Consider the following 12,053-nt stretch of genomic DNA (forward strand, 5'->3'; position numbering starts at 1 on the left):
CCCTCCCGTCCGGGGACCCCACTCTCGGGGGGGGGAGGTTGGGGGCTTCCCCCTGCCCCGCTCCCACTCATAATCCCAATTTTAAAAATTTGGGGCATTGTCCCTTTAAAAGTACATTGTGGGGGGAGTTTGGGTAGGGCGGGGGCGGGGCTTCGTGAGAGGCCACGCCCCTTAACCCTTCCCCGCCCGGCGGTGCGAACCAAGGGCCGGGGCCGGGGAGGGGAAGGGAAGGGAAGGGAAGAGAAGGGAGAAGCCCCCAGGGATGGAGAAGGGGAGCCTGAACGTGTGGTGTGTGCGCGCGGGGTGAGTACAGGGGTACGTGTAGCCCCTGGGGTGCAGTGTTTGCTGGGGGTGCAGGGCAGGGGCTCTGGGTCCAAGGGGTTGCAGAGCGAGGTGTGTGTGTGTGTGTGCGTCTGTCTCTGTCTCTGTCTGTCTGTCCGGGACTGGGTGTGTGCGCGCGCCCAGGATTGTGGGGGCGGGGCAGTGTGTTAGAGTGGGTGTCCAAGGCTGGGTGTATGTCTGTGCGTGTCCAGGCTTGGGGATTGGATGTTGGGGGAGGGAGACAGGAGTGTGCCCAGGGATGGAGAGGGTGTGTCCAGCAGTGTGTGGGGGTTGTTTAGGGGTGTGTATGTGTGTGTTCAGGGGTGCTTGGGTGTTGTCCAGGGGGGTGTGGGGGGTGGTGTCCAGGGAGGGTGGGTATTGTCCAGGGGTTTGCATATGTATGTGTCCAGGGGTGTGTGTGGGGGAGTGTCCAGCAGTGGGGAGGTGTGAGTGTAAATCCAAGGGTGTGTGTTTGTTGTGGGGGGTACATAGGGGGCTGTGTGTAAGGGGTTGCAGTGTATATGTAGGCATGTGTGCATAGGGATATGTATGCGGTATGTTTGCTGGGGTTGTAGGGTGTGTGTGTGGAATAGGGGGCAGGGGGACTGCAGGCTGTGCGTGTCCAGGGCAGTGAGGGACAACCATTTTGGTGGGCATCTCATAAATTAGCCCCGCACCCTCCCCAAGCACCACTCTCATTCCCTTCTCCTGCCTGATCCACTGTTCTGCTTTCTGCTCACTGCCCTGTGCCCCCTGCCTGCTCTGCTGCTCTGCTTTCCGTTCCCTGCCTTATTTGCTGCTGTGCTGCCTACCCCCTCCCTGATCTCCCATGTGCCACACACTGAGGCTGCCTGTGCCACTAGTGGCACCTGTGCTGTAGGTGGACCCCTCTGGCGTGGGGCTGGGTGCATGGAGTCAATGTGAGCATGGAGAGGTGTGGGTATGGGCCCCTGGGTCTGTGTGTGAATGCAAGGGTGCGAGTGCGCCTGTGTGTGGAGGTGTGTGTAATTGAGTGTTCATGTATATTCTATGTGTGTGTGTATTGGGTGTGGAGTGTGTGTATATTGAGTGTGTATTCAGGGTGGGAGATGGTGTGTGTGCATTCAGGGTGTGTCAAGGTGTTTCTGTTCAGGTCCATCTCCACTCCAGCCTTAGCCGCCTCTCCCTCACCCACCCGCCTGGTTAGGGGCCAAGTCTCGCGGCCACACCCCAAGTCACGTGTCCCCGGGCGGTTTCTAAGCATGTTGTAAGCGTGTTTGTTTTGCCTGAGCAGGCCTTGGTGCTTGGTGCATGTGGGCTCCTGCCCTTAGCCTCACTAGTGACTGTCTTGGATGGCACTGCTCTATTTCTGGGCCACTTTGTCATTGGATTCCCTGATTGGCTGCTTAATTTGTGCCCGGCTCTGCTATGTGTTCCCCGGCTCCCTGCCTCCTGGAGCTGCTGGGGGAGGCTGTGTTTGCCCCCTTGCTAACTTGAGGTTTTGGATTTGCAAGGTGAACAGATTGGCTGGGTAACTTGCTTCCTTCTGGAACAAATTGCCTTCTTCTTTGCTTGTGGGCACCTCTGTTGCTGTTTTCATGCTTTTGCTGTTCTCCTGGGTCTGATCTTTTATTATGGTTACAGTGAAGACCAGGGGGGCTCAGCCTCCAGCCCACAGCTCAGATCTGGTCCACAGAGCCATGGCATCCCGCCCGCGGGGATCCTCACGGTTTGGGAAATTTGGCAGCAGGGGAGTGATGGTAGATCTGCGTGGCCGGATCAAACCCTACCTGGGCGTGGCCAATTCCCCCTGCCCATTGCCTTGCATCTTTGGATCAGGACTGAGCTATGACCCCCTGCACCCCCTAGACATCAGGATTGCAGCCAAGCTGCTCCCCAGCCCTCCCCCCATTGGGGCTGCGCCATCCCTACCCCTGCCCCTCCCGCACGTCTAGATCAGGCTCCTGCCACACTGGCCTCATGTGCTTAATCAGGCCCATCAACCGGATCTGGCCTGTGGATGGACCTGGCACTGCCATGACGCCTGTGGGGTGAAAAGTTTGGGCCCAGCAGTGTAGAATGATTCACTTATATTCTAGTTACACCAAGAGACCCCCGATGGAGAATGGGCTTTGCTGGCCACTGCCCAGACACCAGCTGAGATGAATTCGCTGCCGTGAGCAGGCGTCGCTCAGACAGGCTGAGATCAGGACCCTTTTCACACCAGGGGCCATCCAGACCCTTCAGACTGACATCTGGTTCCCATTGTGTTGAGTGGTGCCCAGATAGCAATTAAGATCAGGATGCAGGTGCTGCCCAGGGTCCTGAGTTCAGGGACCCCTGTCATAACAGGGACTGTACATGAAAAATACCCAAGAGCCCTTGCTCCAAAATCTAGAAGGAAAGGTTCTCTCTCCCCTTCTTAATCTCCCCTTTATGCTGCCAACACATACTCACCCCAGTTACTCACATGTGCAGACTCTGCATGTGTCCCTGAGGCTGAATTCAGTAAAGCCAGACCAGACGCCTCCCATCCATCCGTCCATCCATCTCTCACTTCTACCTACCTACCTATCCATCCATCTATCCATCCATCCCTTCTATCTATCTACCTATCCATCCATTTGCCATCCACCCATCCATCCCTTGTACCTACTTATCCATCCACCCACTTATCCATCCCTTCTTATACCTACCTATCTATCCCTCTACACTCCCCACCCCCCACGCCACCAGTGTACCTCACTGAGATATATATTAGATCTCTCTTTATAGCTGTATTCCATAACCAGAGATTTGTGGGTGCATGGCTGATGCCCTGGGTAGAGTGTTGCCCAGGCCTTGCCCTTCCTCCCTCACACCCTCACCCTTACTCCATTCTGGTCTAGTTGAGGTGATTTGGTCTGAGGTCATGACAGAGACTGGGGCTGCATGACCAGATCTTGGAGACTGGAGAGTGTGTGTGTGTATGATGGACCTTTCATGCTGTGTCTCCTCCTGGCTGGCATCTCTTGCCAGAAGTGCCTGCCTGGAAGTAAATTAGCACATGTATGTGGGTATGCCCTGTGCCCTGTGAGACTGGCAGAGTGGGGAGATTGGCAGGGTGAGTCCCAACCCTTTGTTTCCTACCTTCTCATCCTCGGGTTTTTTGTCAGTGTCTGCATGTAAGTTCCTGAGATTTTTGAGGGCAGGGATTGTTGGATGAGCCATTTGGGTGTTTTCTGCCTGGCCCTCCTGTGCTTTTGGGTATTCCTATAGCTGAGAATTGGTCCCATTCAGCTCAGGCCTGGAGGACTAATTTAATCTCTGGCTAAAAATCTGCTTGGAGGCCCAATTCCCTGGGTTTTGAAGGGTGTCCTTCCCTTAGACGGCAGAGCAAGAAGAGAGAAATATTTCAGATTCTCCAGCCATCCCCATTTCTGCCCTTCTACCTACCTACCCACCCATCCATGTGTCTGTCTGTACATCCACCCTGTCTACCTCTCCATCCATCCATCCATCCATCCATCCTATTTACCTGTCCGTCTGTTCATCCATTCATCAATTCCCTCTGTTTATGACCCATCCATTCATCCATCCATTCCTCCACCTCCAATGCACCCCTCTGATATATGTATTACATCCGTTTTAACTGTATTCCATAACCCAGGCTCCTTATCAGATCACTAAGAGATGAACGCTTTTAAACAAACTCTATCTTTTCCCTCCCTCCATTGCTATAGTAGGGTTGGAGTGCTGGTGCAGCCATCATGGTCCAGGAAAGGTAGGAGAGGGCATTTGGTGCCTGAAAGCTTGTCCAATAGCTCTCTGGGCTATGCAGATGGTCCAATAAAAGATACCACAAAAAATCCTCCCCTCCATCTGTGTACACATCCATCTTGCCAGCCCCCTCATATACACCCCACCTTTCTCCATCCATCCCATAAATACTCCTCTGTCCTCCACACTCTGCATCTGTCCCCATACGTACCCATCCATGCACCCATCAGTCCATCCATCTATCCATTCCCCCACCTCTCTTTCCACCCGTTCTTCTATCTATCCTTCCACCTACCCCTCCACCTCTCCATCCGCCCATCTCTCCACCCACCCATTCCATCCTTCTGTCCATCCCTCTTATCTTCTAACCCATCTTACTCACCCAAACCCAACTCCAGGCTTGCCCCTAATTTCATTCAACCCCCCCCCACACACACACACATGCATATTTCTTTTCCCTCTGAACCTCCCCGTTTCCAGCCAGCCTCTGTGTTACTGCTGACTCTGCCCTGCCAGGGCCGGAAGCTCAGGAATGCAGTGAACTTTATAAGTTGGGCTGCGCAATGGCTTTTTTTCCCCCACTTTAGCACAATATTTGCTTTGGCTTCCAGAGGCCGGGAGACCGTGAACTGGGCTACCCATCAAGCCACTGAGGCATTGAGTTCCTCTATGGAGGGGCTCTTCCAAGTGGTGCATCTTGATCTGGCACCTCATGACTCCCGTGTCTCTGATGAATGCAGGTAAATAAGAGTCCTGGAGCTCACGCCCCAGAGGGAGGGGAGAGAGTGCAGCTCCACGGAGGAGGAAAAAGAAAGGGGGAAGGAAGAAATACATGAGAAGAGGAGAAGAGTGGCCAGGGGTCCTGCATCGACTCGGGCGTTTCTGGGAGAAGAGGATGGCTGGATGAAGACGGGCTGAACGGGGCGTGCTGTTGGATTTGGGACAAGTGTTGGCTTCTGCGGGCTCCCCGGGCTCAGTCGGCGTCGGGCGCCTCGCTGGATTACAAAACAGGAAGAGGGAGATTTTGGCTGGATCCCAGTAACTCGGATTTCTCCCGACGTCGGATTGAGTTAGGGTGAGTGGAACCGAGGTGGTTCCAGGCTCGGATGGAGGGATTTGGGGGTGGGGGGAGGAAACGGGGTTCTCTGGAGGGAAAGTGTGTGTGTGTGGGGGGCCCTGGCATGGATGGGGAAAGGGAAATGCAGGGGCTAGACGTCTGGGTTCTGCCCCTGGATCTGGGAGGTGAGTGAGGCAGGGCTGGGAGTCCAGAGTCTTAGGTCCTTGCTGTGGATCTGGGAGGGGTTTAGGGTGGGGTGGGTTTGGGAGCCCGGATGCCTGGGTTCTCTCCCAGCTCTTGGAGGGAGTGAGGCCTGGTGGTTGAGCTTTGCTTCTCTGTTTCTTGCAGGACCCCATGGCCCCCTCACCTGGGTGGGAAATACCTATTGTTTCCTCCCTCCCTTCTCCCTCCTCAGGGTTGTATCAGCTCCTGAACACCCAACCTTTTCCTCACTCACCCAGCTCCATGGAGACAGAGTTCCTGTCTCTCTTGCTGGGCCAGGGAGAAAACCCAGGCGTCCTGGCACCAGCCCCTTGCTCTAACCCCACAGACGCCTCTCCCCTCCCATTGTGTGTGGGGGGAGCTGATTGGCCCCCTACTCTCCTGGGTTGTTTGCTCCGGGCCTTCCCTGGCTTTTCCCCTTCCCCAGCAGCATACGGCTCCCACTCCCTTCACCCACCCCCTGCAGGGGGAACTGGTGGGGTGGAGGGGCTGTGAAGTTGTGCCACAGTCACTGCAGATCCCACCCACTAGAGCCAGGATACAACCCAGGTGTCCAGGCTCCCAGGCCCCACGCCCCTCCCAGAGCTGAAGACATAACCCAGGCGTCCTGCCTCTTCCCCAAGGCCTGGTACCCAGAGATCTCCCTTCCCTTGACACAGTTCCACCCGCCTCCCTGGGAAGATGAACCCCGTCTGCCTTCTCCCTGGGAAGGGGAGGAGGTGGAGATGGGGCTTGCTTCCACAAGGTCTGGCAGGCAGGAACCCAGGAGCCCAGGCTCCTACTATCCCCTGCTCTGCTCCGGGAGGGGATTAGAGCAGGGGGCCTGGCAGCTGGGACACCTGGGTTCTTTCCTTGGCCCTGGGAGGAGAGTGAGGTCTGGTGGGTCTGAGCTCAGGGGCTGGGAGCCAGGATACCTGGGTTCTGTGCCAGTTCCAGGGGTAGGAGCTGGGCCCTGCACTTGCCAGTGCCTTCAGCAAGCTCTTCCCTGTGTAGTGCAGGGCCAGGGCTTCCTCTTCCTCCTCAGCTCCTTCATCCCAGCCCACTGGGCTCTTTCTCTTGCCATCTTGGTTTCTTTGGCCCCGACCCCTGCTCCTGCTACTCCTGCATTTATCTAATCCCCTGCCAGCCCCAACCCTTACTGCTTCTTCCTCACACCATTTCTTTGGCTGACGCCAGTGGGTCCATCCCCTTCCCTAGGCCCGTCTCCCCTTGGTCTGGATCATGTTTCCCTGGGACCAGCCCTCTCAGCCATCTCCATCACTGTGGAGAGCCCCAGACCCCAGCTTGGCACTGAGGCATTTTGGCCTTGTCTGCTCCTTGCTGCACTGAGGCTGTGGAGAGGCCATGGCTCATCCAGCCTCTGACTAAGGCTGGGCTCTTGGCTTGCCCACCCAAAGCTTGATGCTCTCAATGGCCAAGGGAGAAAACCCCCCGGCCCTGAGCTGTGCCAGCAATGTCCTCCCCATTGTGTCCTTCTTGGACCTGCCACCCACTTCCTTTGCCAACCCAGTCACTTTGCCCATGTCGTTGCTTCCCGCTGGCTCCCCTTTCCCTGTCTTGGGGTTCTTCCCTTTAGGCCCATCTCAGCTTGGGAGCCTGGACACCTGGGTTCTGTCTCGGCTCTGGGAGGGGCGTGGGGTGTGGGGGGTAGCAGTGGGGATGGGAGCCCGGGTGCCTGGGTTCTGGCCCAAGCCAACCTGGCAGGGCTGATGGCAGAGGGGTGCCTCTATCCCAGGCCTTGGAGATCTGCGCAGGGAGGGGGCTTGGATGCCCGAGTGTGGCTGCGGGGGGGTGGGGAGGTGATTTCCTGTCCCAGGGAAGTGAAGTCAGTTTCCTCTGGCAGACCCGCCCCTCCCCCATCCGCCAGCTGGCAGCCTTGGCTGGGGGCCTGCGGACATGGGGTGTCCTGGGTGGGTAGGAGGGGTGGGCTCGGGCGGCCTCAAGGGGGCAGGATGGGGCTGGCACAGCGGGGTCACAAGTCAGAGGAATGGGCTTGGGGGGTAGGTCTGGGGCGTTCCAGTGGAGGCTTTTGATGAGAGTTTGGGGAGATGATGGGGGTCTAGATGCCTCTCTCTTCTCTGGGTTCCACCTCAAGGTCCTAGCCCTGAGCTACCCTGGGGGCTGGGATCCCCTGTCCCACAGCTGGATCCAAGTGATGGAGGGGAGGGGATCACCTCCCTCTGTGGGCAGGCAGGTGGGGGGGCAGGGGATGCATCCCTAATCCACCCCACATGGTTCTCCCCCCCAACACACCCCATGCAGCCACCTATCCCACAGGGCAGGGAACCCGTTGGACTGGATTCCAACTCCGCATGGCTCTCCCAGTTGTTATAGGACTGGGTCTGGGGATGAAGCTGGTGCCAGAACAAATGGCAAGCAGAGCTGGGAGCCCAGACCCCAGAGCTGGGTTGTATCCCAGCTCGGTGGAGGGGGCTGTGGGGTCTGGTTGGTTAGAGCAGGGTGGGGCTGGGGGCCAGGAGCTTGGGGGAGGGAGGGATGGGGTTTGGTGGGTTAGAGTAGGGGGGCTGGGCTGCCGGATGCCTGCATTCTCTCCCCACTCCTGGCAAGCGCCTTCCCAGGGGCCAGCCCTACCTTCTGCTCTCAGGCTGGAAGCAAGGCTGGGTCTGACACCCCCCCAGTTGTTCCCAGGAGCATGAATCAATCCTGCTTATTAGCTCATTGCTTCAGGCCAGTGCTGGGGGCTGGGATCCCTCCTGCAGCTGGGAGAGAGGGGAAGCAATAGGTTGAGACTCATTCACAGGCAGCAGTGGAGCCCAGGTGTCCTGGCTCCCACCCCACCCCACCCCTCCCGATCTCACTCCCTTCTCTGAGCTGGGGTAGAACTGGAGCCCTGGCTCCCAGCCTCCTCCCCCCATGACGTCACTGCCCCCTCAGAACTGGGGTAGAACCCAGGAGTCCTGGCTCCTAGGTCCTTCTCCCCTCAGCCGTAACCCTCTAGACCTCACTCCCCTTCCAGAGCTGGGGTAGAACCCAGGTGTCCAGGCACCCGTTGCCCATTGATCTGGGGCTGGATCAGCCCTGGGGCACCCAAAGTGCTTCATACCCTGCAACATCCAGGCCCCCCTGCCACATTGGGGCTGGCACCCATAGGGTGCCACCCCTGACCCCCGTGCCTTTCTATGCCCCCAGATGCCGATCCTGAAGCAGTCACCTGTGACCCAGTCGAAGAAGCGGCCCCGCATCGACCGGGACATGATCAGTGCCCCCCTGGGTGACTTCCGTCACACCATGCATGTGGGCCGTGGTGGCGATGCCTTCGGGGACACCTCCTTCCTAAGCAACCATGGGGGCCCCAAGCCCAACGGCCTCCCCACCGCCACTGATGCCCTGGCTCAGGCTGAGCTCCCCCAGCTGCCTGCAGGAGTGCCGGGCAGCCCCACTCCCTCGGGGAGCAGCTGCTTGGATGGCGGGGGTATTGCCTTGCCATCACCCCCTGGCAGCCTGGATGGGGAGCTGTGCTATGGCGAGTCCCTCTTCTCCTTTGAGCTGGATCTGGGGCCCTCCATCTTGGAGGAGGTGCTGGGTGTGATGGACAAAGGGGGAAGGCCTCATGAGGACAGCCGGGGGGCGAGGCCAGTGGGGGGTGAGGGGCTGAGTCGCAGCCCAAATCCCCGGCAAGGGGAGGAAGAGTTGGAGGAGGAGGAAGAAGAAGCAGGCTCTGGGCATGGCTACTCATTTGATGATGAATTGGATGATGAGATTGGGCTATAGGGGAGGGGTCTTGGCCCCCCCCCCGGCCACATCCTGGACTCTTGTCATTTCTGGTTCTTCTTCCACTCCCCTTGCTCTCCTCCCTGTGTTCTTTTGACCTCTTCCACCGTCTTTCCCTCCCTCCTCCCCTCCCCAGCCTCGGTTCCTTCCAGACATGTTCCCAGGAGGTGCCAGGCATGGATCCTGTTCTCCCCTCCTCCTTGCTTCTGGGCTTCATGGAGATGACCCCCGACTGGCATCCAATTCACAGATCCTTTCACCAGTCCAGCCAGGCACCCATCGTCTGCCAATGCATCAGTTTACCCACCAGATGGCAAATGGATCACTCTGCAATTCCCTACCAGTTTGAGCAATCAACCCAACCATGGACAATCAACCCAACCTATGGACTGGTCAACCCAGTGGCCAGTCAGCCATTGCCTCAGTACTCAGTCATCACCATTCAATCTACCAACAGTTGCCCACTGACTTGGCATCCTGGCTGTTGATTACTCAGCCATCACCCACCCGCCATTAACAACTGATTCATTCATGGACAAGTCAATTACCCACCTGCCTATTAATTGGTCAGTTATCTCTTCAATCAGGTAGCACAACAGTTAAACAATGGATCTGTCAACCCACCTATCAGCAGTCAACAGACCTGTCAATGAGATGATCAACCAGCAGTCAACCTGCCAATCAGCAGACCAGTCAGCAGCCTCCATGTCTGCCCCTTAGTGATCTACCCTCCTCTTGGGGGCCCAAGCTGATGAAGCAGAGATGTGGACAGGAGCCATGGAGCCAGGAGGGGGCATATGGGTCCCTCACGGGGTTTGGGGGTGTTAATACATTAGCCTGGGAAGCACTGGGAACCAGGACACCAGGTTCTGTTCCAGCTCTGGGGAGGGAATGGAGCATCCATCTGGTTATGAGGAGAGGTGGCCTCTTGTTACTAGGGTTTGGGTTGGGGATGGAGCCGGGATAAAGGGATGTTTATTCCAATGTTGGGAAGATGCGTTAGCACTTAAGAGGGCAGCGGTGAAGCTGTGGAGGGAAGAGGTTGTTCAGGGCGGCCCATTAATGGAATCCCTGGGTGGTGTTTTGCTGAAGTGAAGTCCTGCTATCTCCCTATGGCCGGAGGTGATGCGGTGGGGATGGCATAGGAGCTTAGGAGGGGCAGTAGGCTCAGCCTCTGGTCCATGATCTCTTGTAGAAGTGTCTGCTCTGAGATCTCTGGGTTCAGTGCCTGCTCTAGGGGGCCAGAGTTGGGGGGGTTGTCCCTATGGGGTTTGACCTGGGCTGTGGTGGGACAGGAACACTGGTTGATGGGGAGATGAATGCACTGGAGAGGTAAGAGGAAAGTTTAGGGAAATGGCCAAGGACAGGCTGGAGGTGGTGATTTGAGAGGCACTGAGAGGAAGGCGAAAGAATGTGGCAGAAGTATGGATCAGGACACCTGGGTTCTACTTCAGCACAGATGGGGGGGGGAAGCTGGGAGCCAGGTGCCTGGCTTCCATCCTTGCTACATCACTGATTTGCAAGGGGGACCTCAGCCATATCCATTCTTGCTCTGTGCCAGTTTTTGCCTCTGACATGGAGCTGCTGTTGCTGCCCTAGAAGGGAAGGCAGGGAAGGCTCTGTGATTCTCCAATAAAAGCTGCTATTTAGATGCTAAGAATCAATGCATCTCTCAAGCCCTGACTGCATGTGGGTCCAGGCTGAATCCTGATCTCAACTCCCCTGGGTCAAGCCCAGGTATCTCCTTTGCCCTTCATCATTCCCCTGTATGCCTCCACTCCCACCCCCCACCCTGCCTTTCACCCTCTGAGTCTCCCCTACCCCCCCAATGAATCTCTGCATATATTTTTATATCTCTGTATATTGTTCCCTGTGTATAAATGCCTCTTATGCCCATAGCCCCAGCCCCATGGCTGCATCCATTCTAAGGCAAATCTTTATATGGCGAGAGAAAGTTTGTATTTCATGCAGTTGAATAAATGTGGTTCTGATCTCTATGAGGTTTTCTAACCCAGCTGCTCCTGGAATCCTTTCTCCTCTTCCAGCCTCCACCGAGCCAGGCGGAAGGAGGACGAATGGGCGGCAATTGCCGTCCACCAAGGGGAAGGGAAATTCCAAAGAAAACCAAGGGAATCAGGAAGGAAATATTTCCAGCTCTGGAAAGGGCGTGGGGTTGGCAGCCGGACGTTTGGGGTCTGTCTCAGCTCTGGGAGAAGATGGGGATTGGGAGGGAGAGGAGAGGAGAGGAGAGGAGGGGTGGGACTGGAGCCAGGACTCCTGGGTTTTAGCCCAATGCAGGAAGGGGAGCAGGGGCTGGTAGGTTAGAGCAGGGGGGCTGGGAGTCAGGGTTCAAGCTGCCCAGCTGGCTCCCATTTTTCTGGGAAAGGTGGATGGCTGGGCTGGGCCCTTGGCATTGCAGGAAAGGTGAGCGTGCTGGGGCTGTTAGTCCACCAGCCTTTCACTTGAGCCTAAAAGGTCAGGGCCCTTATCCAGTCCTCCTACCTGCCCCCCCCACCCCTGCCCTGGGGATGCCTGTAGGACAGTTTCTAGCCCTCTCCCCTCATTCACCTAGCTTATCCCACACCCCAAGGCTGTACTATACCCCAACACCAATGTAGCTGTCAGATCTCAGGCCCAGTTGCTTGTCCCTTCCCCTTGCCCTGCCCTTCCTTGCAGCCCTTACCCCCACCAGCCTGCCAGTCCTGTGGGGGCGGTGGGCTGGGGCATATATACTCCAGGCCTTACCATGGAGCCAAGATCACCCCCACCCCTGCCTGGGCAGCCCCCCTCCCCAGCAGGCAGCCTGGGCTGTGGTCTCAGCTGCAACATCTGGCTGGCTGCAGGCCACAGGTCTCTTCCCTCCCCCCCCCAAACTGGCCCCCTGGGTTGCAATTGTTTAAATTTCCTGGCACTGGGCTATTTCCCCTGTAAACAGTGGCGGGGAGGGGCCAGCTTGAAATACTGCAGGAGCCGGCACCAAGCC

General features: G+C 57.2%; 1 protein-coding gene across 3 annotated transcripts in view; it reads left to right on the plus strand.

Annotated features, from left to right (window-relative positions):
• Positions 1-11,073, plus strand: part of CDC42EP5 (CDC42 effector protein 5) — a 12,259-nt gene extending 1,186 nt beyond the window's left edge. Inside the window, exons 1-3 of one of the 3 annotated variants that reach the window (XM_006014952.3) lie at positions 206-303; positions 4,800-5,134; positions 8,489-11,073. In XM_006014952.3, the coding sequence (XP_006015014.1) occupies positions 8,489-9,070 (582 nt within the window). In that variant the 5' untranslated portion in view covers positions 206-303; positions 4,800-5,134 and the 3' untranslated portion in view covers positions 9,071-11,073. Of the gene's footprint in view, positions 1-205; positions 304-4,670; positions 5,135-8,488 lie in introns of those variants that run through there. The other 2 variants (XM_014517313.2, XM_014517316.2) reach the window with 2 other exon arrangements.
• The last annotated feature ends 980 nt before the right edge of the window (positions 11,074-12,053 follow it).

The sequence above is a fragment of the Alligator sinensis genome, unplaced genomic scaffold, assembly GCF_000455745.1.
Source record: "Alligator sinensis unplaced genomic scaffold, ASM45574v1 scaffold647_2, whole genome shotgun sequence".
In the NCBI taxonomy this organism is placed as follows: domain Eukaryota; kingdom Metazoa; phylum Chordata; order Crocodylia; family Alligatoridae; genus Alligator; species Alligator sinensis.